Source organism: Camelus bactrianus, chromosome 12 (assembly GCF_048773025.1).
Source record: "Camelus bactrianus isolate YW-2024 breed Bactrian camel chromosome 12, ASM4877302v1, whole genome shotgun sequence".
In the NCBI taxonomy this organism is placed as follows: Eukaryota; Metazoa; Chordata; class Mammalia; order Artiodactyla; family Camelidae; genus Camelus; species Camelus bactrianus.
In genome coordinates this window covers 59715970-59739952 of record NC_133550.1, presented here as the reverse complement: position 1 = coordinate 59739952, position 23983 = coordinate 59715970, and the positions used below count along the sequence as shown (strand labels likewise).

At 38.7% G+C, this 23983-nt stretch overlaps 1 protein-coding gene across 21 annotated transcripts in view; it reads left to right on the top strand.

Moving 5' to 3' along the window:
• Window positions 1-23983, top strand: part of RBFOX2 (RNA binding fox-1 homolog 2) — a 239445-nt gene that overhangs the window by 208341 nt on the left and 7121 nt on the right. For 7 of the 21 annotated variants that reach the window (XM_074375455.1, XM_074375456.1, XM_074375466.1 and 4 more), the window contains 9 exons: window positions 3291-3383; window positions 6173-6233; window positions 8937-8990; window positions 9110-9204; window positions 10292-10434; window positions 14143-14182; window positions 19349-19380; window positions 23373-23461; window positions 23903-23975. In XM_074375455.1, the coding sequence (XP_074231556.1) occupies window positions 3291-3383; window positions 6173-6233; window positions 8937-8990; window positions 9110-9204; window positions 10292-10434; window positions 14143-14182; window positions 19349-19380; window positions 23373-23461; window positions 23903-23975 (680 nt within the window). Of the gene's footprint in view, window positions 1-3290; window positions 3384-6172; window positions 6234-8936; window positions 8991-9109; window positions 9205-10291; window positions 10435-10922; window positions 11029-11971; window positions 12027-14142; window positions 14183-17149; window positions 17193-19348; window positions 19381-23372; window positions 23462-23902; window positions 23976-23983 lie in introns of those variants that run through there. The other 14 variants (XM_074375457.1, XM_074375458.1, XM_074375462.1 and 11 more) reach the window with 11 other exon arrangements.

Here is a 23983-nt window from a genome sequence, read left to right as displayed (position 1 = left end):
AATGCTGGTTATGCTTCTCACCTTCCTAATCACACTTTAATTTTGAGATATATATATCTCAAAATTAAATAGATATGTATATATTAATTTCCTAGTGCTTCTGGACAAATTAGCACAAACCTGGTGGCTTAAAACCACACAGATTTATTATCTTACAGTTCTGGAGGTCATAAGTCCAAAGTGGGTCTCACTGGGCTAAAATCAAAGTGTCGGGGGCTGTGTTCCTTCAGGTGGCTATAAGGGGTGATGCACTGGCCTGCCTGCTCCAGCTTCTGGAGGCAGCCCACATTCCTTGGCCTATAACCCCCTTTCATCTTCAAAGCCAGCAATGCCAGCCCAGCCTCTCTCAGGCTGCCACTCTGATTCTGACTCCTTTTTCCCTCTTTCACTTGTAACCACCCTTGTGATTACACTGGGCTCACCTGGATAATCCAGGATAATCTCCCTATCTCAGGATCATTAGTTTAATCACTCCTGCAAAATCCCCTTTGCCATGTAAGGTAACATGTTCATAGATTCACGGGATTAGGACATGGGCAACTTTGGGGGGCTGTTATTCTGCCTGACATAAGGTCGATTTATCTTCGAAGGAAAGAAAGAAATCCTCTTACTTCTGTGTTTCTTATCAGGAAGTCCCCAGGTGTCAACAAGGCTTTCTTCCTCTTCTTACCCTTGGTAAATAGGCTTTTAAAGCATTTAAAAGTGAAATTTTGTTCCAGAATATTAAAGTCATTTTGAGAAAATCTTACACAAGCAGACTTTAATGTTAGACTTTGTCATTTGCTGGCTGTGAGATGCCAGTGCCTGTGACATGACCCTGCATTCTCTTGGATGCAGTCCTTGTGTCACAGATGTTCCATCAACATATTTCAGAAAGGAAGTCATAGAATACATTTAGCAATTAGATTTGAAAAAGAAAATAAGGAGAATTTTAGGACTAATGTAGTTTAGTAAATAGAATACTGAACTTAGGTTTCAAAGCTGAATTTCTAGTTTTCTCACCATTCGCTGTTGGAAGAAGCTACATGGAAGAAGGCCTTGTTGATGCCTGGGTACTTAACCTTAGTTTGACTCAGTTTCTTTACCTTCAAAAGGAAACTGACAGATTTATTCTTCCTACTCCATGAGTGTATTTAAAAGGCAAACAAGTATGTATGTATGTGGGTGTATAGAGATAGATGTTCATGATGCTAAAGTTAAAAACCTAAGTATTAGTCTTCACAGAATCTGTTATCCAACTACTAATTTATAATACATTAGTTTGACTCATAAAATGTATGAGGCTGTGACAGTCAGTTGGAGTACAATTTATAGTACTTCTAAAATGTGACTTAAATACTCATCACTATCTGTAACCTTTTTTAAAGGGCTTACCGTTCCTATTGGAGGATTCTCCAGGACTGGAGAACTGGCTTCCCGTCTTCATCAGATGCTAGTGTAGATGACAAATGGAATAATTAAATAGTAACTTGCCCTTGTATACCTTGAGTTGTCAAAGTGGCTATAACATGTTGATACCAAAATGTGTTTCTGAAAATGTCTTCCCATTGATATTTTCAACACATTTACATTTTTAAGGAACATATTAATTAAAATTATCACTAGTATTCCATCTCAAGCAATATATATTTTTAAAGTTTTCTATCAGCTTAGCATTTCAGATTCTGGAGTCTTTGTGGTGGTATCCGAATTGAAGGTAGAGAATCCATTGGAATCGTCCATGGATTGCCACCCAGCCATATAATCATTTAGAATTCTGTGTAATCAGATCCTTCAAATGGATAGAGTTGCTTTTATAAAATCTTATTGAGCAATGCACATTGTTTATCATCTCAGTTAAGAAATATGTTTCATATATAGGAGTACTCATGGTGTTAAGCATCAAAGCAGAACTTCAGGAAAAATAAAGGGTTCAGGTTATCCTACAGTGGCATATTCAAAGAATGCTATAGAGACAGTAAAGCTACTGAGAAATGAGGACTTTCTCAGGAAATTCTAAGAAGTTACCACTCTACCGATGTAAATAGCTTGAGAAAAATGTATAGTTGCAGAGTGGAAAGATAAGGACAAAGCACGTAGAATGAAAATGATATAATGCTTTGTGAAGTAGTCATATAGTATATATACAACATCCTGCTGGTGTTGAAATTGGTAGTATGATTATGACCCAGACTGTCTCTTCAGATTTAACATGAACAAAAAAATAAAGTGGGTTAACTCCATGATCTCCTGCCTTTTCTACTTAATAAATTAAAGCTCCATGATTTGTTGGTTGTTCTTTGGTTTTGTTTTTGTTTTTCCAGCATCTGCAGTGGACAGATAAATTAATCCTAACTGAGAGCAGCAGCTGTATTGCTGTTTTATGGTATTCCTTTCCTGTTGAATAGTGTGCAACTGATGTCACTAATGTAAATCCCATTCCCATTGCCTTCTGATTATTCCTTTTCTCTCTATATTTAGAAAGTTGCTAATACGTTTAGTAGCAGATGTGGGCTTCAACAAATGTATAATTTAGGCGAATGTGGATAAGCAATTTTCTGAAATTCAGCTGAACATAACTTTTACTCTAAGTGCCAGTCTGGTCATTTAAGATTAGCATTGAAGAAAAGTCCAAACTGGCCACTGCTTAGTGATATTTTCATTGGCTTAGACGAACATGAGCGCTCTCCTCTTCTATACCCAATACCCATGGAATCAAAGATCAAGAGTATGCCTTAAGTTATCCTGTTACCAAAGCAACTAATGGTGATATATGCAACAGGCAGAGTGGGGCTGAAATGATTAGACCTCCTTAAAAAAAAATTGATTATACAATGCTTGCGCCTAAATGTGAAGTTTCATGTAGAAGGTACTTGGAAATAATAGATTTAATTAAGTATTTTTTAGTATTACATAACCGGATGTGTATGTTAACAGCGTAAATTAAGAAAGAAAGGTAGGATTTTTTTTTTAGATGTTCATTTTCTTGACTGAATAGTTTGACCCGAGTAACTCTATACCTTAATTTTGGTCTGGCCTCACATGCTTTATGTTTTATTTTATTATTGTTATTATTGTTGTTAATTACATTATTATTATTATTACTATTACTACTACAGTTCTTAATTCTTTTATTGAATTTAATTTCCCTTTACAAAATATGCATGGACCAAAATCGTGACTTTGGGAAAGTATTGCTGAGTTGTTGCTGATACCAGTTTCATACTGTGATATTTTTTTCTATTTACCAAGAGATCAGTATTTCAATATAACGATGTGCATGTTTTCCCCCCTTCTCCCGCTGCATGCAGGGATTCGGGTTCGTAACTTTCGAGAATAGTGCTGATGCAGACAGGGCCAGGGAGAAATTACACGGCACCGTGGTAGAGGGCCGTAAAATCGAGGTGCATGTCTTCAATAATTCAATTTCTGGTTTATATTTTTATTTCTCTTTTTATGTATTGCCTCACTTATTTCACATTTGGAACCCTGTCTTGTTTGTGTCTATGTTTGTATCTCTGTGTACTTTACCTTCTTGCACTAAAATGTGTAAAAGTAACACTTCTATCCTCCCCCCCCCCATTTTTTTGTTGTTTGGGGGTTTTAATTTTGATTTACTTGTGTGCGTATGTATGTGTATTTGTTTTTCATTTACTTTTTTCCTCCAAAATGTTCATCCTTCTACTCTCTAAATTTTTTTTCCTTTGCTTCAGTTTGCGAGACTCCGAATTCCTGTAATCAGGACAATAAAACTAACTTTTAAAGTGTCTAAAATCTGTTCAGTTTATAAATGTGTCCTATAATGAATCAAGGGGCCAGCCAATATCCTCTCTTTTGGGAGGCCAGTTTGCCTCCACATGCGTGTGATAAGTGAGGAATAGAAGATTGTAGGGATTGTGGGGAGGGAGGAAAAAATCCAAAACTCATGTGGTTTTTAAATCTATTTAATATCAAGAATTTCAACAGTTAATGTATAAAGTCCTCCAACAGAGGATTTGATGGCCGCCCGTCCAATGTACCATTAATGGGATCAAGTCGGCCACCTGATGTTCACTAGCCCTTTTTTAATAACGCGGTGAAGGTTAACTGGCTCCTTTCCCCTTTCCCAATTTTTAAAAGTATGAAATATAAAAGCCACCATTTTGAGTAAGATGTCTGCATATTTTGCTTTTTTTTCCCCTCCCTTTCCAATGGTTTAGCATTTAGGGCCCTTCACTTGACTCACTCTTTCCATGGTAACTATACACAATGCTGGCGATGGTACCCGTTGGCGGTAAGTGAACCAAAGCACTAGAGAAGAAGCTTTTTAAAATGTAATTACGAACAAATAAGAAAGAAAAAGTCCATCTGCCATCTCACATTAACACTACAAAATGTGATTTGACTTGTTCCTCTTCCTTTTCCTTTCCCCCTTTTATTTTCAATGCTGTTGAGTAATGCCGCCTGGACTTTGGATGTACATATTGTTTTGTAGCAGTCTGAGCTGTTTGAGTACTGACGTCATGGTGATTTTTCCCCCTTGCACATCTTACTCAGAGTTACTGAACTCCAGTTTGGCTGGTTTTATTAATGCACTTCCTGCCCCTTCTTCCTCTCCTCCTTTTCCTCTTTCCCAAACCTCTGTTTGTAGCTGTGACTGTCCTTTCTTTGCCCTTGACAGCTCTCTCTCCTGCCCGTGACAGCCTTCCTGACTTTCTTTTCTTTCCCCTGCTTTTTTGTTCTCTTTACCCAAGCTCTCTTCCTTTACCTTTCCCTCATCCTTTCCCACCCCCTTCTCTGTTCTGTGCAGCTATTGGTCTCTTTTGCTGACTGGTGGTTTCTGATTGGTTCTGGCCATTTTTCCTTTAAGTGCTTGGGTGCATTCTGCTCTAGCAGCTAGTGGAAGCTCTTGCCCCATTCTAATCCTTGTCTGTGAGAGCCTCGCTCTTCACTTTCTCCCTTCTTTCCAAAATAGACTTTTTTTTTCTTTCTTTTATTTGTGTGTGTGTGTGTTTTAACTGCATGCTCTCAGTCTCATCATTGTTGTATCCCATTCTTTCTTTTTAAATGTGAAATGTTTTATATGATTTAGTGGGTCAAACTAGAGTAAATGGAGTTTCAAGTTCTTTTCCTCACATAGGAAGATTATCACTATACAAATCCTAAAAGATGTATTAAAACATTTTTGCTTCCAGTTCTACCTAAAATTGTTTTCATTTTTGGTTAAAAATTTATTACTGTACAAATTTAACATAATATAAATCTCCAGAGGCAAAATAAGACATTTATATTTTGCATATTTTGTAATTCTTTAAGACTGGCCCATTTTATGACCTGACAACACAGTATATTACCAAGTTCTATGGTGAGGCTTTACCCTCCTTGCAAGAGCTCTGAGGCTGGTTCTTACGCTGGGCTGCGGTATCCTGGCTCCTGGGCTCCATTCATCTTTTCTTCATCAGCACCATCTTTGTAACACCTACTCACCCTAGCACTGAGAATGCTTCAAATTATGCAGTTCTGTAATGAGGGTGGAGCGTACCATAAAACAAAAGAAACATAAGCTTTATCTTTTCAGTGCCTAATTTAAAGGCCTTCTGAAAACTTTTCTTAAATAAATAGACCACATAATCTAGCAAACTGAAAGTGGTCCTGAAGACTGTCAACATAGGAATCTAAGTTCCTGTATTTGTTTACCGACCTCAAACAGTAAAGTCTTATACAAGCATATAAAAAGTGCTAAACATTAGAACAGGTTGAAATCCATGGATTTTTTTCCTATCTTCCTGTAAATCTATTTCCTGACCAATGTGGCCAAGCTCTGTTTTATTAATGAACTTGACAATTCACGGGCAAACAGTTATTTCCAGTTTGCTTTTTTCCATATTTTCCTCAATACAGAGATTTTTCTGTTTATGAGATCTCCAAAGAAGTTGCAAATGTACTTTTTCTTTGGAGTTCTGGATGGTAAAGTAGCCCTAGTTTTCCATTTGGAGACCAAGAAACTACATTTTACTCTTGTTTGCCTCATTTAATAAACACTTTAATTAAAATGCTATATATTAATATTTTGTATTGCTATGTTAATTATTTAAATCAGTGCTCTCTGAAATTTACATTTTAAACTGAATACTTTGTTATTGAATGAGCAACTCCATGTTCCCTAATACAGTCTACTTCCTCCTTGCCCCTTCTTTCTACTTTCTATCTTTAGGTGAATAATGCTACAGCACGTGTAATGACCAATAAGAAGATGGTCACACCATATGCAAATGGTAAGAGATTACAAATCATCCTCAGAAAGACATCATTTATTCTTGTGTAAATGTATGGACTTTCCACAAACATCACAGACTCTTGATTTCAGTCTTTAGTTTATTTCATTTACATTGAAGCACTCCCTTTACTTTTACTTTTTACTTTTCTTTTTCTTCAGATAATTTTTAAAAATTACTTTTTTGTTGTTGTTGTTTTCGTTATTGAGGTATTATAGTCTAAGTAAAGGTCATTTTATACAGTGTGAACGTGTCATTTGAAGTTACCTAATAACCCAAGTTAGGTCCCATTTGGGCACCCTCTTTTTTAGCTGCTGCAAGTTCTTTCTAGTGTGTTAGGCTTGTCCATGATACCCTGGATGCCCACCAAGTCCTGATTTTACTCCTGATTCCTCCTTATCTGAGCATGAGTGGAATAATTCAGGAGACCCCTTGTTCTCCTTTTAAAGTAATTCGCTAGAGGTAACAGCCACGGTGTGTGTGTGCATGAATATTTTCTGCTTTCATGGCTCTACATGTTATTTAGTGAGTTCATTATAGCTGTTTCTGGTAAGAAGGAATTTTTTATGAATATTTTGTCTAACAAAACAGAACTTTTGCTTTAGTTGTCAAATTTAATCTAGACTCATATTCTCTAAATGAGATAGGATACAATTTTAATCCGCAGTACAACAGTGGTTTTGCAATCTGTGTTCTATAAGACTGTCTTCGGCGGTTGAGGGGGCAGGGCGGAGAGAAAATTAAATGGATTGGGTTCTGAGGTCTACAGCTCCACTTTGGTGGACCTCAGTCTCTGCTGAATATTTTAAAGTTCTGCATAAGATTTTATCTAGAATAAAAAGGGGGAGTTTCTCCCTTTTTATTGCTTTGTAAAAGTTTGAGCCTAGTGCTAGAGTATGGCGTTATGTACTGGTAATGCCTTAAATCTAGTAGAATAGTATTGGTACTGATAATATCCCAGGAGGTCTTCAGTAAATATGGGTAGGCCAGCTTTTCAAGTAGGTGATAAAAATCAGCATAATTTGCATTTTCCTTACTCATTTTATCAGTTGTCTATCTTAGGATGCCACCATCTTCCACTTTGTCTTTTGTTTTCTTCTTTTCACTGCTGTCACAAAAACAGAAGTTTCTACAATTCTGATAAAAATGCAATTTAAACAAAAGAAGGAGAAGTATGTCAAATTTCCTTTAGATCCAAGGAGAGCAGTGTGACAGAAAGAGCTGCTGACTGGAATTGAGAAGACAGAAATTCTACTTCTAATGACGCTTCATTTTGCTCTGTGACAGTGAACCAGTTTCCTAACCTATCTGGTTCTGTTTTCCTCTCTAGCAAGTGGCAGTCAGAATTTTAGCACCAAAGGCTCTTTAGAAGTCATCAAAATCCAACCCTCCTAGCTTATTATTTAGGAAACGAAGTCCAGGGAGGTGTATTACTTACTCGTTGTCCCAGAGATAGTACCTGTCTTATCGCTCTCTTTGGGTTTTGTGAAAGACGAATGACATAAACACCTGTAAAAATACAATACAAAGAAATATACAAAAATGTATTCAAAATATTGCTGACAGTGTCCAATTATATACCATTATTATAATGTGCATTTAAAGGGAGTGCTTAAGTAATAGTGCCACTGATAGAAAAGGAAAAGTTCATTTTTTAGTATTATTCTAAATCAGTATTCAAGCCAACTAGAGCCAAACTTTAGAAACCTGCAGCTACTGTTTTAGAGACTCTGAAAAGAGTGTGCTAGGTGCCTTCTGATAAATTCTCAACATTTTAGTTCATGTTGGTTTTGAGTCACTTGATTTGTCTGACATTGCAGAACATATGTGCTTTACAACTCCAGTAGGATTTGAACCCAGATTTTGACATTTTTATGCAGAATAATGAAGAGACATGTCTATGGGCGCATAAAATAATGGAGGGTTGGATTGATTCTGAATGAATGGGTTTTCTCTTGAATAATGTCTTTGCTTATAGCATTTAAATCTGGTAATTGGCCTTTTCTTCTTTCCACTCACATATAGCATGGCAGTGACACAATGTTAGACCTGTAAGCTAATGTAAAAGAAGTAAACCAAAGAGCCAGTCTTTCAGAAAAATAATACAGTGTGTTTGCTTATTTATGCGTAAAGTTCAATAAATATTTATTGATTAAAATTTTCATATGAAATTCTACTCTTGAACTATCAGTGGGCAGTAGTACATTTTTCTTTTTTCTTTTTTTTTTTTTTTACCAGTTACCATATTCCTATAAATATAAAAAAGGAGATATAGAGATAAAATTGACGTCAAACATAATGCTGTTTGGGAATACTTAAAATTTACAAATGTTTAAGCTGATATTCAACAGCAGTCTTGTATCCTATAGCTAAAAAGTCTGATTAACATAAATTAGTTCACTATAAATTAAAATCTCAGAAGACATGCGCCCAAGTTGGAAATGTACCTTGAATTTTATTATTGCATGTCTCTCCTTTTTGACTTGGTTAACTCCAGTGAAATCCCACTGGGAAATCCCAATGAAAGAAGATGTCAGTTTACCCAGAATACAATTAGCGTAAGTGAGCATGGAGTTCAGAGGTCCAGGTCAGTTTCAATTCAGTCAGAAGATACCATTATAAAACAACTAGAGTAGTAAACAGTATTAAATAACATAAAAGAAAGTGCATCTTAAATGCTCACTGTCCTCTCTTCCATTTCAGGTTGGAAATTAAGCCCAGTAGTTGGAGCTGTATATGGCCCCGAGTTGTATGCAGGTAGTACTTAAGTTAATTTTTCCATTTGTGCTATTTATATATCTATAACATCTATTGTTTTTCAATTTCCTATTCTTTTGTAATCTTTTTGCATTTTTAAAATTTTTTAATGCAATCAGCATCCAGCTTTCAAGCAGACGTGTCCCTAGGCAATGATGCGGCCGTGCCCCTGTCCGGAAGAGGGGGCATTAACACTTACATTCCTTTAATCAGTAAGTAGCCTATGTTGACCTGGCATGGGTTTTGACTGTTGTGAGTAAACAGTGATGTGTTAGTCTTTTTTTTCCCCCCAAATATAATAAATAACTAAAAAGGAAGCGTTCTCTAGAAAGATAAGTCCTACCACAATGCCCTGTCCTACTTAGCTGTGCCAGAATCTTTCTGACTAAATGTTAAGATTGCCACAAAGCATAAGTAGTTGGAAAAGGTAGAAGGGGATGAGACCATGTAAAGAAAATTTTAGTCTGCACTTGATAATAGAGAAAACAGAAGTAATTATTTGTGGAATATGTTATACGTATTCTCTGCAAGTCAGCTTTGGGCCCTCTGGTAGAAGATCATTTAAAAGCCCCCAGTATTATTGCTTATTCTCAGCTCTGTTAACATCTCTAAAGTAAATTTGACCTGAGCTGTTTTGCTCCAGCAGGAGGTATAATTAAACAGAGTTCAGTGGACATGGAATCAATGTCTTTACATGCTTCCCAGAGGACAGCACACTTAAAACAGACCCTTACGAAACGCCTACCTCTTTAAAGGACACAGGGCTGCAGGGGAGAGCTAGTTTCCCTCCCACCTCACATTTCTGGATTAAAACATTTTAGATAAAGAACAAAGTTGACTAATGAAATGTCTAAAGACTGCTGTGTGCCCTGGAGTGTGGCAGCATGTCAAAACACAAAAGAATACTTATAAAGGATAATTATTATATGCCCGTAATAATGTTTGGAAACAAGATTAATAATTGGCCAGTGAAAGACTTTATATCAATCAACTTAAACTTCCGGTGGAAATTCAGAGTCTCTTCTCTTACGACGGCAATAGTTCTCAGAGCTTCTTGACCTGTTTCCCACTGCTTACGTTGTAATGCCAGAATTGGGGAGGAACAAAGAAAATTCACGCAAGATTTGTAAAGAATGAGGCATAAAATCAGTTAGTTTTTGCATGTTGCACATTTCCATTTCTTTTTGAGAAAAGATGTGTTATAGAGGTATCTTTTAATCTCTCCTGTAATTGGGTCAAAGCAGGTTGTGATTGTACCCCTGCTATTGAATGCAAGTTGACATTTCTGTCATATTTTGGGTCTCCCTTTAGTTCCTGGCTTCCCTTACCCAACTGCAGCCACCACGGCGGCCGCTTTCAGAGGAGCCCATCTGAGGGGCAGAGGGCGGACGGTATACGGTGCGGTCCGAGCGGTACCTCCAACAGCCATTCCCGCCTATCCAGGGTAAGCAGGAGCTTCCAAAATAAGCAACCAAACAAAAAGAGAGTACCATGGCCCTCTTACAACTCTTGGGATGTTGCCGTGCCACGTAGTAGAGATTCGTGAATATTTGCAAATTAATGGATTAGATGGCAAGAACCATACCATCATCAGACTGGAACAAAATATCAGTTCATTCTATAAATCTTCATTTTGGCCACCTTAAGCCCTCACGGTAGTGGCTTAAGACAGTAGCCAGAACTGTCTTGTGTTCACTAGCAGTGTGTTGGCATGGAGTTCACTCCGCATCGCACGAATATGGATTAACACTCCTGCAGAGAACCAAAATAGGAGCAAAAGATTGTAGTGCGAGCCTGCGTCTGCTGGACTCACCCCCTCATCACCACCCTTGATGGGGCTGAGGCTATCACCTGTGCCCTCCCTTTTGGTTTCACTGCCTGGGTGGTGAGCAGCAGAGCTAGTTACCCACAATGGATTTGCTTTCTTTGTAGGAAACGGATTAAAAGAGGTTAATTCAAAGATGAACCAAGTCCAATTGAATCAAGGGAGAAAGGGAGAAGTAGGAAGAATTAAACCACAGTTGGCTTCTGAATGATGGTAAAACAACTAATGTAGCTGAGCATCATTCACCCTTTGATTTTTGTATGGAGGGTGTCTCATGCAGTGGAATGATTCCATAGCAACAAATAAATCCTTTGTTATTGAATGGGGGAGAAGGAGTGAAGATGGCAGGTTTTGTTTTTAGTTGTTTCTCAGTGTCAGCCTAAAATGTATATTTTTATAAAGAATGGACTTTATAAGTTAGTTATATCAAGGACTTTCTCTCTTCAAAGATGTGACATTTGTGTTCTTCATCTTTTCTCTACCTCCGACAGGTTATTTTCCCTTATTCTTACTGAGGAATAAACACAGTGGCAGAGGAGCCCATTCATTGCTACTTAGTTACAATGTGAAGGGAAAGAGCCTCCTTTGCAGGTCCTTTGCTGACAGCACAATTGGCTGTGAGATGTACTAAGGTAGCATTCATTCCTAGACCAGAGGGACATGCCATTCGGGGTCCTCACTTGCACAGAATTAAAGCATTTTTGTTAGACAGGACAGCTATGCATGCTGAAATGGGCAGGCTCCAGAAGCCACTGGAAAGGAACTACTTGAGAAATAAACTTCTGTTTGTAGGTTATAGATGTTTAAATCCCATGCATTCCATCACCTCCATCTTCTGCCATTACTTACTTTTAATTTTATCCTTTTTTCTCTCAACTTGACCTTTGACCTTCAACCTCTGACATCTCTTTTTAAAGAAGTGAATAAAGATGCAGTATCGTTTCATCAAGAAATATTCAAGTAAAATGTAAAACTGATCCTTGGAAGTTCTACACACTAGGAAAATTGCTCATGAAGTGTCTTCCATTTCAATAAAAGAGACTTTACCGTCATGTTTGCAAAGAAATACTGCTCACCAGAAACATAGGATTTCTTTATTTTGTAATATTTCTGAGTTACTTTATAAAGTGGTTGCATTCATTCCTATTCAATATAGGTCATTTCAGTATATTGGCCAAACTTGAGAACCCATTCTCTACCAAGTCTGTCAGGTATATATTTACTCAAAGATATTTTATCTCTATGTCTAATCACATCAATTTCTGTGCATTACATTGAACACTAATCTCCCATGTTTTCTTTTTTATTAACTAAACCACCTGTTTACATGGAAGATGGCAAGGAATAAGTCCAGTATTTTATGGGGAATGGCCTAAAATTGCTTTTCAGCTTAGTAAACTAATTTCATCATTAATCATTGTGTCCTAGCCTCCTTGTGGCATTTGATATAGGGAATATTGGAATTCTTCTAGAATTTAGGTGAATATTCCCAGTGAGTGATGCACCTTAGTGTAAAATTTATTCATGGTTTTAATGCCACCACTCTTCTCTGTAGAAGAAATATTTTTTTAATCTTTGCCTATATCCCCTACTGAAATAGTTGAAGGTTAATTAATCACCACTTGGCATCAATGCTTTGCATTTTATCAGCCTTCTTATTATGAATAAGTCTCTTTTTTACTAAATTGCAATTGAGAGGCAGGTTACTTTCTAATATCAGACTTTAACTGCAATTGGAGACTATGAAAATGGATAGAACTTAGCTAAAAACCTCACAGACGAGTTTAATTTGCCTACTGTGTAATACAAAGGCTCAGCATATTTGAGGCATTGCAAAGTGTGATCCTACTATTCTGTAAACACAGCAGAATGTCATTGGAAGTAGAATTCAGAAACTTTCCAGCTATCTATAAGAAATGTTATTTTCATATTCAAGTTAAAATATATAACTTGATGACCTCACTTGCTAGCTTGTTTATTGTAATAGAGAAGGTAGTAGTGAAAATTTCCAGCTCATTTAGTTGAATAAATGATCTAATTTTAAATAGCCAAATCTTGATTTAATACATATGAAGAAGGAAGTCTTATCTTTTTCCTCTACTGCTATTCCATGTGTTTTGGTCCCAAAATGTTATGGGGAAATTTTGTGCACAAAATATCTCAACAGGTTTGAAATCTGTATTTTAATTATAATAGTTTAGTGTTGCTCAGGATTAAGAAGAGTCATGTATTTTGTTTGTTTGATACAAATTCATTTTCTAAACAGGAAAGTAAACCCTTCTATTCCTAATCAGCTACCTTCTCGGTTTTATTCGTTTAAATCAGGTCATGCCCAAACTTCAGTTATCAGTTGTATTTTTCAGAATTCCATGAATATTCTAATGGTCAAAAAAGAACCCTTAAAGTCTTCCAGTTACTCCTCCCCACTCTGGATTATATTGTTACTATCTGGGATCCCCACTGCACCTTTCAATTCTTGGACCTTGGACCAATCACCTTAACCTTTAGCTCATTATCTCTGCTTGTGAAAGCAATGCATTGTGGGTATTTTTGGTTGTGTTTTTTTTTTTAATTACATTTCTCTGTTTACTTTGGTCAGAATTGATTGACTTGTTTTTCTGAGGTGTTGCATTGGTTCTTAAAATGCTGAATAATAATACTTTGCATGCTTGTGTGATCAGCCAAATCTTATCGCATGTCTAATGTGCAGGGTAAAAAGCAGGTGATGTATGGATATTAGAAAAAAAATTCACATATTACTATGAAACTGGTAACAAAATACTAAACATAATTTTGAAACATACTTTGCATACAGGTCCTGCCCTAATGGAGTTCTTTGGGTCTTTTTTTTTTTTTCTTCATATTAAACCCCTCTCTATACATCCCCTGCCCTCCAACCCACATACACACACCCCTTTTGAAGTTCTTTAAAGAAAAACTTCATCCTAGAACAAGCTTATTTTTAAAAAATACTCCAGATATGAAAAGTTGATGTTTCTTTCCAATCCAGCAGATTTTCCAAAGCTCTATTAGGCCCTTTGGGAGTGCTCTTTATTGTTTTAATCTTACTTTAATTACCAGACATGCAGGTGGCTCACTGCAGTTTTGCGTTCCTTCCCCGCCTTGCGTGTCCTGGAGCTGCATCACTTGCGTGTGCAGTGCACACTCCTCACTGCCTCCCCCGGCCCCCGGCCCCCGGCCCCGGTTCCGTATTCATACATCACCTGCCCGTGTAGAGCGCATGTGCATGCTGCCGTCCTCAATAACCGGAATGTGTTTCTGTTCTTTTGTTTTTTTTGTTTTTGTTTTTGTGTGGATTTTCTGCAGTGTGGTTTACCAGGACGGATTTTACGGTGCTGACCTCTATGTAAGTACACACACCGGGGCCTTCTCGACCCCATCCCCTGACAAGCCAGCCTTTTTTTTCTGTTTCTTTGGTTTGGTTTGGTTTTTTTTTTTTTTTTAATATAATTTATTTAATTTTTTATTTTCTTTTTCCTTGTGGATATATACATATATATATTTATATATTTAAGAATGCAAGCATGCTTCTCTGCCACTGCGCTTGCCCTGGGTGCCAAAACTAAGCCTTTGGGTTTCCTGATCATTGCTAGAGTCAGTCTACTGGACATATTCTTTTCCCTTCCCTTTACCCACAGATGCTCTGTGTATCACTAATACATTTGCGAGATGATCAGCAGGTTTAAAGTCTGTTATTACTGTCGTCTCACGTGCACACATAAATAACAGGACTAGCTTAGCCTTAAACCAACTCTTTCCCTGTTCTGCTTTTCTTCCCATTTCATATCCCTCTTTAGATCGTTAGAGCTTGGATTTACGTAGATGGCAGTGAGCTTTCTGAAATGTGTGTTTTCCTAGTTAACATACTTTGAGGGAGCATTATGTTGTGAAAGTGAAATAAGGAACTGATGCCAGTGAAGAGTGGGTAGGAATGAGAGGAAACCAGGGAGTCAGTGAGTGAGGCTCTTCTGTATCAGAAAGTCCGCAACCAGTGGGACTCTTTTCTTCAGAGCCACCGACAGGGAAATGAGTGCATAATTAGCAACCTCGCCTCTTTTACAAGCATTTGACCGTCATACAAGATTTGTTGATTCAGCCAGCCATGTCAACATCCTTATTATCATCCATTATTTAAACTGTCTAGCTACAGTTTCATGATTGGTTGTCATATATTATTTAAAATATGGACAAAGTTATCTAACTAACAGGGAGTCAAGTTGTTGAGTTTTGAAGTCTTTTAATTAGGACCTTTCCAAGTGGTCTTTTTCTGATTGCAAACTTGGTCTAGCCACCCTATCGTTAAGAAACAATTTCATAAGAAAAACTTGTCAGCATGAAATTATTCCTTGGGCATAGGTTAGAATTATCTAGAAATGCTTTCCCCACCCTCACCTCCCGAAAGTCGATAAGGGTACCTTTTTAATGAACTATTTCCACAGTCTGCCAAAGACTCTCTGGCAATCTAAGAACATTAATGCACTTTCAGAATGCACTTACAGCCTCTGTGTATTGCAGGAGGTAGAGACAGGATAAAGCGGTCCTCTGGGATGCTGTGGGCGGTGGTACTTACCTGTCCTATTCAGAGCAGACCTTCAGAGTATGCTCGATTTAACACATACTTAAAGGAACCTTAGTCATGATTTGGTCCAACCCTCTCCATTTGTAGATACGTTTCTTAGACTGTGACTTACCCAGATCACATAAATTATTTGTATAGCCAAGCATAAAACCCAAATAATCCATATTTCACTGCCTCTGTTAGTACTTTAAGTAAAATCTGCATCTTTCCTCAGATGGTTTTCAAGAAATAGTGAAAGATCTCTTTTTCTTGTGCTCACAGTGAAGCTCAAGGGTTGGGAAACGATATACTACTTTACAGCAAATTGCACTTTTCTAAGTACCTACTTACATACAATCTCAGCATGTACATTCTCCATATACATTAGTATCCATATTTTCATGAACTCATCTTTATGTTATTTAAGTTGTTTTCTTGAAATCTGGTCTATTATAGTACACTTCCATTTGAATTATTTCTTAAGGTGGGGTTTCTTTTTCCTCTCTAATATCCTCCTTATTTGGGGATTTCTTAAGAATGTGGCCTCCTTGTGCCTTATTAAGATTTGCCTACTTCCACCTTGTCAAGTCAACCAACCAAATACTTGCTTACAGTTCTCTCACTTCCTTAGTTTATAATATATGATTTTATTAAAAGAGAGATGCTTTTTCTGTACTTGTTGAGAAAATGCTCTTGAAATTTTTTTTTTAAGTCTACTAACTGGATTACCTTATCAAGCTGAACAGAAGTAATTCAGTGACCTTGCTGAAACATTTTTTTAACCAGTGGCCCCTTGTTGATGAAAAGAGTACTAGTAATGGTATTTTCATTTCTTAGTTCTTATCTTAAAGCACTTAATCGGACGAAAAAGTTGGTCACTAGTGCTGAAATAATATCCAAACCCACGAATGAAAAACAAGAATATGTGAGGAGGTAACTGTTGAGCGAGGCCTAATGTAAACTCTTCCTACAGCTTTTAAAACTTGAGACCCCCTGTTCCATGTGTGATGTGGCAAAGGAGGCTTCTTTAAAAACATGCAGACAAACAGCAACAACCAGAAAGCCCTATCATTTTACCTTGAGTTTGTTCTGCTTCTCTCTGTGCATTTTCCCTTCTGTGGGAAGCTATCCATAGATGTTTAGTTGTTGTTTCCTCAGAAAAGGAGATTAGACATAGAAAGAGAGGGGGGTTTATCTAGTATAAAGAGTTACCCTGAACCCAAGCTTGAAGAGACAACATGAGGGAAAAGAGTGTAAGTTACTGATTTTGTTTAAGTTATAGTAATTTAGGCTGTCAGCTGTGGAGGATTTTTGCTTTTTTGGTGTTTTGTTGTTTTGTTTTGTTTTGTTTTTTGTCTTTTTAATCTCTTTCCCTGTTCTGTTCTTAGGCCGTAATCCCTGCTAGCCATTTTCTTCCTTGCTGTTTCTTTTGTGGCACGTTCCTCTCTGGAGAACTGATCTAGCAATTGTGCCCATAATTTGTGAAAAGACTCACGGCGATAAGACCTGGGAGTGTAGCAGATGGATTACGTGTCTGCCCGCCCCCTCTTTTCTTGACGAGTAGAAAAGACATAATTCACCCTAATTCACTTTTTTAATGGGATAACAAACTGCTCCTAATTCTCATCCTGTGAAAAGCATGCTTGCATCCAAAGGAAAGAAAAGGCTGGTGGGCCCCTTAGCGGGCTTTTTTGTATGATTGTTTTCCTTCCACAGCTGTGTTTTTTGAACTGCTCTTCCTGTGTTCTGTTATAGAATAGTCTTACAGGAACCAATCATTAGCGCTAAAATACCTCAGGTAGGAGTGCCAGTGTGACCTGCCAATCAATCAGATTGTGGATTGCAGTGAAAAAATTGAAATATACTAACCATTCCAGCTCCACGTTAGAGATGGGAACAGAGGCTTTTTTGGACAATCAAGACTTGTGAGCGTGTGATCTAAGCCCTGCTACCTCAGCAGTGCACACAGTCAAGTTCATTACACGATGGCACTTCCTCCAAAATTAAGTCCATTGCCACATATCCACACCAGGTGTGTTATATGCACTGTCCCATCACTGCCACCTCTTTTAGTTTGTCAATCAACATTTATCCATGGTGTTTAAACTGATCTTTTAGATTTGGAGATCTCAGCAATTTGGGACATTTTCTTACTCTTGTGAAAGAAATGAGAAAAGGGAGAAAATAGGATATGTGTTAAACAGGACTCCTGAATCCCAAATTGGGTCCTGTCGTGAAGTCATGGTAGTAATTGGACGGTGCTGCTATGTAATTTTGAAGTTGTCTTAAAAATTTAGACATACTGGGACTCTAACATTGAAACACATTTCCCTCGCCCCCCTTTCACCTTAAAACAAGGTCAGTGAGTTCATTTGGATAATGATGGACTGTCAGGTTTGCTGATAGCTGGATGCTAAGAAAAAGAAAACAGTAGGTAGCTTTTCACAACTCAGTTAGTCTCTTGATGTGGCTACCCAGTGAGATTTTGGAAATGAACTAATTTGGGGAGATGTGGAATAGTAGTGTTTGAAAGGTTTAATTAATTATAAGATCATCTCTCATCTATCTTAAAAGTAATAAATGGAAGATACCAAGTTGGTCATAAAAATTTCTTTCCTTAACCCCAATTATAATAATAAGATAAATTTAAAATAGTTTCCTTAAAAATTTTTCATATCCACTTTTCAAAGTAGTTGGGTCTCTCAGTCAAAGGCAGTGAAAATATTATTAGAAGTTCTGCATTCACATCGGTGTTACTCACATTTAATCAAAGGTGCCATATTGCCACCTAAGAACTCTTCTCCTTAAGAGCGCCTCCTCATCTGAGCTCAGCCCAGCTCAGTGGATCTCAGCTGCAGAAGGAGGTGAGGGAAGGAGGGAGTTAGAATCGTGTAGAAACAAACAAAGTGACTCCCAGAGGCACAGCATTAGACCCAAGCTAATTGGACAAGATCTCTGCTTTGCTGTAGTGATTTTAAGCATCACATCTTCCATTCTCCCCACCCACATACACCCCCACTCCCCTTGCTCTGTAAATCCATACACCACATGTAGGGAACAAGCTTTCATTTTGTCTGCTGGTCTTGAAACACACATTCTTCTCCTCAGTGTCACATAATGTCATTTTGTCTTCCAGGTAGAAAGAAGGTGTCTTGACATCACATGCTCACCAAAGTCCTGTTTTTATGTAAATCCTGAAACAAAAATATAATGATGAAATTAATGGCCAGGTTAACATCAAGACAAGGAGAAGGCCTACCAGTGTGAGATTAAACTTAGATAGGCAGACAGAGGTCAGGTATAAGGGGGACAACATGTGGAACCCTTCCATCGTGTTCTAGTTAAAGCACAGCCACAGAACTGTGCGGAAGAATCACGTGGTCAGTGTGGCAACGTCGTAACGTTAATTAGGCAACAAAATTGATGCAGAGTGGAGGAGAAAATCCCCAGGAGATGACTTTGAGCAATGGGAAAGTGAGACTTAAACAACAGCAACCAAGGGATGGTAAAGGTAACAGCATTTTCCCTTGAGAAAGCAAGACGTTGAAGGCAGGATGTGTTATGGCTATGTGAAAAGATACAATGCTTGATAAACACAGGAAATATTGTAGAACACTGGGTCAGAATGTCTGGGTGTCGACAGGGCAAGCACACTACCGAGTGCCGTGGGCCAGCACAGGATCTTGGTGTCAGGGTCAGGGAGGTTGAACAGGGGATTGATGTGGCGCTGGGCTGCCCAAGTTGGGAACACTAGAAGTCATTCAGAATGAGTAACAAACGGATAAGAAAGTAATTATTTTTAAAGGGGCGTGTGTGTATTTGGACCAGGCTTAGCCATGCCAAATTTATCCAGTTCTCAGGTTCCAAAAAGCTGTCCGTGTGTGCCCTCCTACATTAGGGTGTGCTGTGGCCATGCTAATCCCCATTTTTTGTTTTATTTCAAATCACACACAGATAGAGTCTGCAAACTGCTTCAGATCAAACAGGTCTGATTGTGTGTAAATACATATGTCCTTTTTACTTTTTATTATTAATGGTTGCTTCAGTTTTGCATCAGTGCATGGTTAAAAGCAATACACATCAGCTATTTCATGACTTCATATCTCCAAATGAATTATTTCTCCTCTTTTTTTTTTTTTTTTGTTTGTTTGTTTGTGCAGTCAGCTGAAGAAATGTTAACATCTCACTCTAAATCTCTCAGTGGAGTCTCTGTTCCCTTCTCTGATATAACAGATGGGTTACTGCTTGTTATAATTATTAACATTGTGGTGTGGGCCAGGGCTAGGGTGGGCAAGATTGACTATTCCTTTGGGCTGGGGAGGGGCCAGTCGTTAGGGTATGGAATGTTAACTCAAGTGGTGACTGACTGTCTCCGTAATACCAGGTCGTTGTGGCTGCACGCTCTAGTAATTGAGGCTGTGTACTTCACCGAGCTTGTGGTAGAGCCTAGGGCAAACCGCTGTCCCAAGAGAATGCTGGGATAGATAGAGTTAGCCAATCCGAGTCTGAACGTGGTGATTTTGCTGGTTGTTTTAGCTCCAGATGTTGGCATGCTTAGTTTTTAATGTGATTAATAAATGTGGCGCCATATCCCTTCCCCACGCCTGAACCCTGTCTCTCCTGCCCCCTTCCCCACCCTTGTTTTTTTTTTTTTGAAAACCTTAAGAAACGGCAACAAAACCCTTGGTGTTTCAAACTGCACTTTGTTCTCATGTTCTAGAAACGACTTCAGATTTGCAAGTAGAAGAGCCAGCTGAGAAAACAGTTTTTCCACCTGGATTCTTTACGCGATCCAAAATCCAGAATAGAAATAAATATATCTGAATTTTCCTTGTCTTATATTATGTGAGATATTTTGTCCAATAACCAATCTTAAAGCACCAGCAGAAATACTTAGGAGTAAGAATACATCTAAGACGAGTAAATCGATGATATATAATTTAGTTTTTCTAATTTGGGGGTAGTCATCGATGAATTACCAGATTCATTTATTAGGATATTACCTGCCCATCCTAAGCATAGACAGCCACCTCCCTTTAAAGGGCCTCTCGACAGCACCATTATAAAGTAGTTAGGAGAGAGGCCATGTTGAAAGATAATCTGCTTTTTAAAAAATTTACTGTAGTTTTTCTTAATGCTGATCTTCTTGAGCCTTTTGTTGTCAGTAAGATACTTGCATCCCTGTCCTGTTTTCCTGAATTCGAACAGCAGAGAAAGAGCCTCATCAAATTCAGACTCCAAAGTCAGAGTTCACTTAAGTAGAAGGAAACTACTGCAGATAGATTATCTCCATTTCCTTCTGGCTTAGAAGGACCCTTTCTTCCCACAGTCTGATCCTTTTAGAGTTGTTTTGATTAACGATAACATTACCCCCAAACCACTGAGATTCTGACGGCTTCTTGCAGGCCAAGGAAACTGAGGGGTTCTATCAGTAACCTCATTGAGAACCTCTCTTTTTTTTTCCCAAAATTAGTGCAGTACACCTCAAATTTAATGATTTAATATAATCCCCAGTATCTCTGACTTACTGAGGGTCTAATTAGTACTTTTAAACCTCAGAACCCCTTAATGAGAACGTATGCCTCCGCCTATGGCACAGAACTTCAGTTCTGAAGTGTTTCACTCAGGTGGATATGAACTGGGCTTTAATTGCATTTATTACCTTGACTTTCTAAATTTTTAAAGATTTTGGGGTTTTTACGGAATGCTAAGGGGACAAACCTCATGATGCTTGTTTACCACATTATCCTTGTTTACAAAGACGTTTTACTAAAGAAAGTCCTGCTGTAGACTTCACACTAGCTAACTTTAATGCTAAACTCATGGAACCGTCTCTAGTTATACTGAAAAAGTGAGCCTTCAAGGTTCATTTAAAGCCTAAGCTTTCAGCTATGATTAGCATGTTGCTTCATTTAACAAATATTTTTACTGTTTCATGTCTTCTTTAGAAGTTTTTAAAAAAGGAAATAAGGTAAAGAGACACGTTAGTTTATGTATACTGTATAGATTGGTGTATATGTATGACAGCGTATATATCACAGCCTGGATGTATAGCTTTGCCCAGATCAGTCTGGCCTGCCCATTCCCATAGACCTGGCTGGAATTCAGAGGAGACATGTGGGTCACAGATACCCCTGAGGGTGCTTCCTGCCGCATCCCTGTTCGTTACCATTTCATTGCCAGTGTTTGATAAATATTAGAGTTTTCTTATTTATATGAAGATCTGTGGAAGAATTTGTAATTGAGAAAGCAATGTGTGCTTTTCTAAGTCATTCACTTGAAGAACAAAGAAGGAATAATACATAACCACTGAAAGCCAGTCAGGGATTTTTTTTTTTTTAATGTACCTTTGAAGCTAATTCCGATGACTTTACGTGGCATAAATTTAAAGAGCGAGAGTAAATTTTCCCCGACAGTGCAATTTCTCCCGTTAGAGAAAGCATAAGTTATGTAAGAAAGAAGCAAAAAGCTATAGACACCCATAAGAGGAAATTGCGGGTGTTTCCAGAATAAGATTTGAAAAGAAATAAAAGCAGCAAGCTAGAAACTGCCCTATCAGATGAACAGCGGTCCCCCTAGAAAATACTTGTTTTCAATCCTAAAAAAATGATATAGAAATAAATTTGAAATTTCTGTTGTAGGCTTAGCAAAAATTGAACATCGGACATTCAAATTGAAAACTGAAAAGTGGAAGCTTCTGATGTCCATGAGAAATGAAGTGTGCTGTTGCTCACTGCTGAAATGCTGTCCCAATGGACCAGTTCAACATACAGAGCTATGTTTGATAGGGAGAAGACAGTAGTAACAATACACACCTGAACTTGGCTTAGGTACAATAGATGAATTCTAGAAAGGTAAAGAGAAAGAAGGAAAAGTGGGGCTTGCCGCTTTTTAAAATCGCCTGTCCCATGTGGCACTTGTTGGGATTATCTGTGAAATACTTCATGAAGGAGCACATATGCTTCACCCCGACAGTGAAAACCTTTTGAGTATTTGGTTCATCTAAACTGAGTTAAAATAACCAGACAGGGGGATTTGAGGCTCTTTCGCCCTGAGAGAGGGTATCTGCACCCTTAGAAGAAAAGCCCCAGAGCCTGCTGTGAGGTTAGGATGTAGGAGTCCCAAAACCTCTTAAGGAAGGAAAATAAATGCAGTTAAATGCTTGGGGCAGGCAGGGAGGGCCTCCTGGTCTGTCTGAGTCTAGCCCAGGGATCCTCAGCCCTTTGTAACCTGATTTGCCTGAGTCTGAAATACGGATTGGAGTTGGCAGACTTTTTCTGTAGGGAGCCAAGTGATAAATATCTTCCGCTTCGTAGGCCATGCGGTCCCTGCCACAGCTACTTTCAGAAACAGGTGGCAGACCACTGGCTCACAGGTGGAGATTTGCCAACCCCTGATCTACTCTGGTTTTTCCTTCTAAATATTGCTTGCTTATCTTAACCTCTTTGCAGACATGCCAGACCACACGGGGCATAGCACTGTGTGGGGCCTTTACGCACCGCAGTCTCCTAGCAGTAGGTCAACCTGAGTGCGCACAGGGAATCTGAAGTTAATGCAGGCAAATATATGTCTTAATTCTATAATGTACGTTTCCTGTCCATCAGGTCAAGTTCTCCCAACTTTCTGTACACATTTTCTCTGTTCGAAGTTCCAACAAAGACCAAAAGTAAGACAGATCCAAAATCATTTCTTCATTTCTTAAATTTGAGAACAGGTGCTACAAGGTAGTTTATTTTTATTACTATTACAAATTGGAAAGCAAACCCCTGCCTTAAGTGGAGCTTCATTTTGCACTAAGGGATAACATGCAGACTGATGCAGTTTGAAACATTCTCTCCCCACATGTGTCCGTGTTTGCGTCTGTCTGTCTCCGTGTCCGTGTCCGGGTCTGGGTCCGTCTGCGTGTGGGTGGGTGCGTGTCCGGCCGGCCGGCCCGGGGGAGAGGTATCTGTAAAGTCAGTTCTCTTCTCTCCTGTAGGGTGGATATGCAGCCTACAGATACGCACAGCCTGCTACTGCGACCGCAGCCACAGCTGCTGCCGCCGCCGCCGCCGCCTACAGCGATGGGTACGTCAGGGGGCCGGGAGCCCTGCACCCTCCCCACACGTCACCCCTCCCCCGGCACCATTGCCAGGATGGCACTTAGCGCCCGGGGCTGCTGCTGACCTGGGCCTTCCACCAGCCTTCTCCTGTAGCCTCCATCCTGCCCAAAACCCGACGGCATGGACTCCTCTGCTCCTCGCTCTTGTTCTTGTGTCTTTCTGGCTTGGACCCCAGTTTCCCTCTTCCTGATCTCCAACTCCCTTCTCTCCCATTTCCTAGAAGTTCTTCAGATATTTTCAGTTACTGCATTTAGGAGCAGACTAGAGAGATTTTTTTTTCCATTCTACTAGTTTCCTAATAACATTCCAAGACCAAGTTACTCACAAGTCCTTAGCACCGTTAACCCCTTAAATTTTTTGGATCACTGGCTTTCCTTTATCTCCCTGACTGTATCTCTCCTTCCAGTTATGGCAGGGTGTACACAGCCGACCCCTACCATGCCCTTGCCCCTGCCGCTAGCTATGGAGTTGGCGCTGTGGTAAGTGA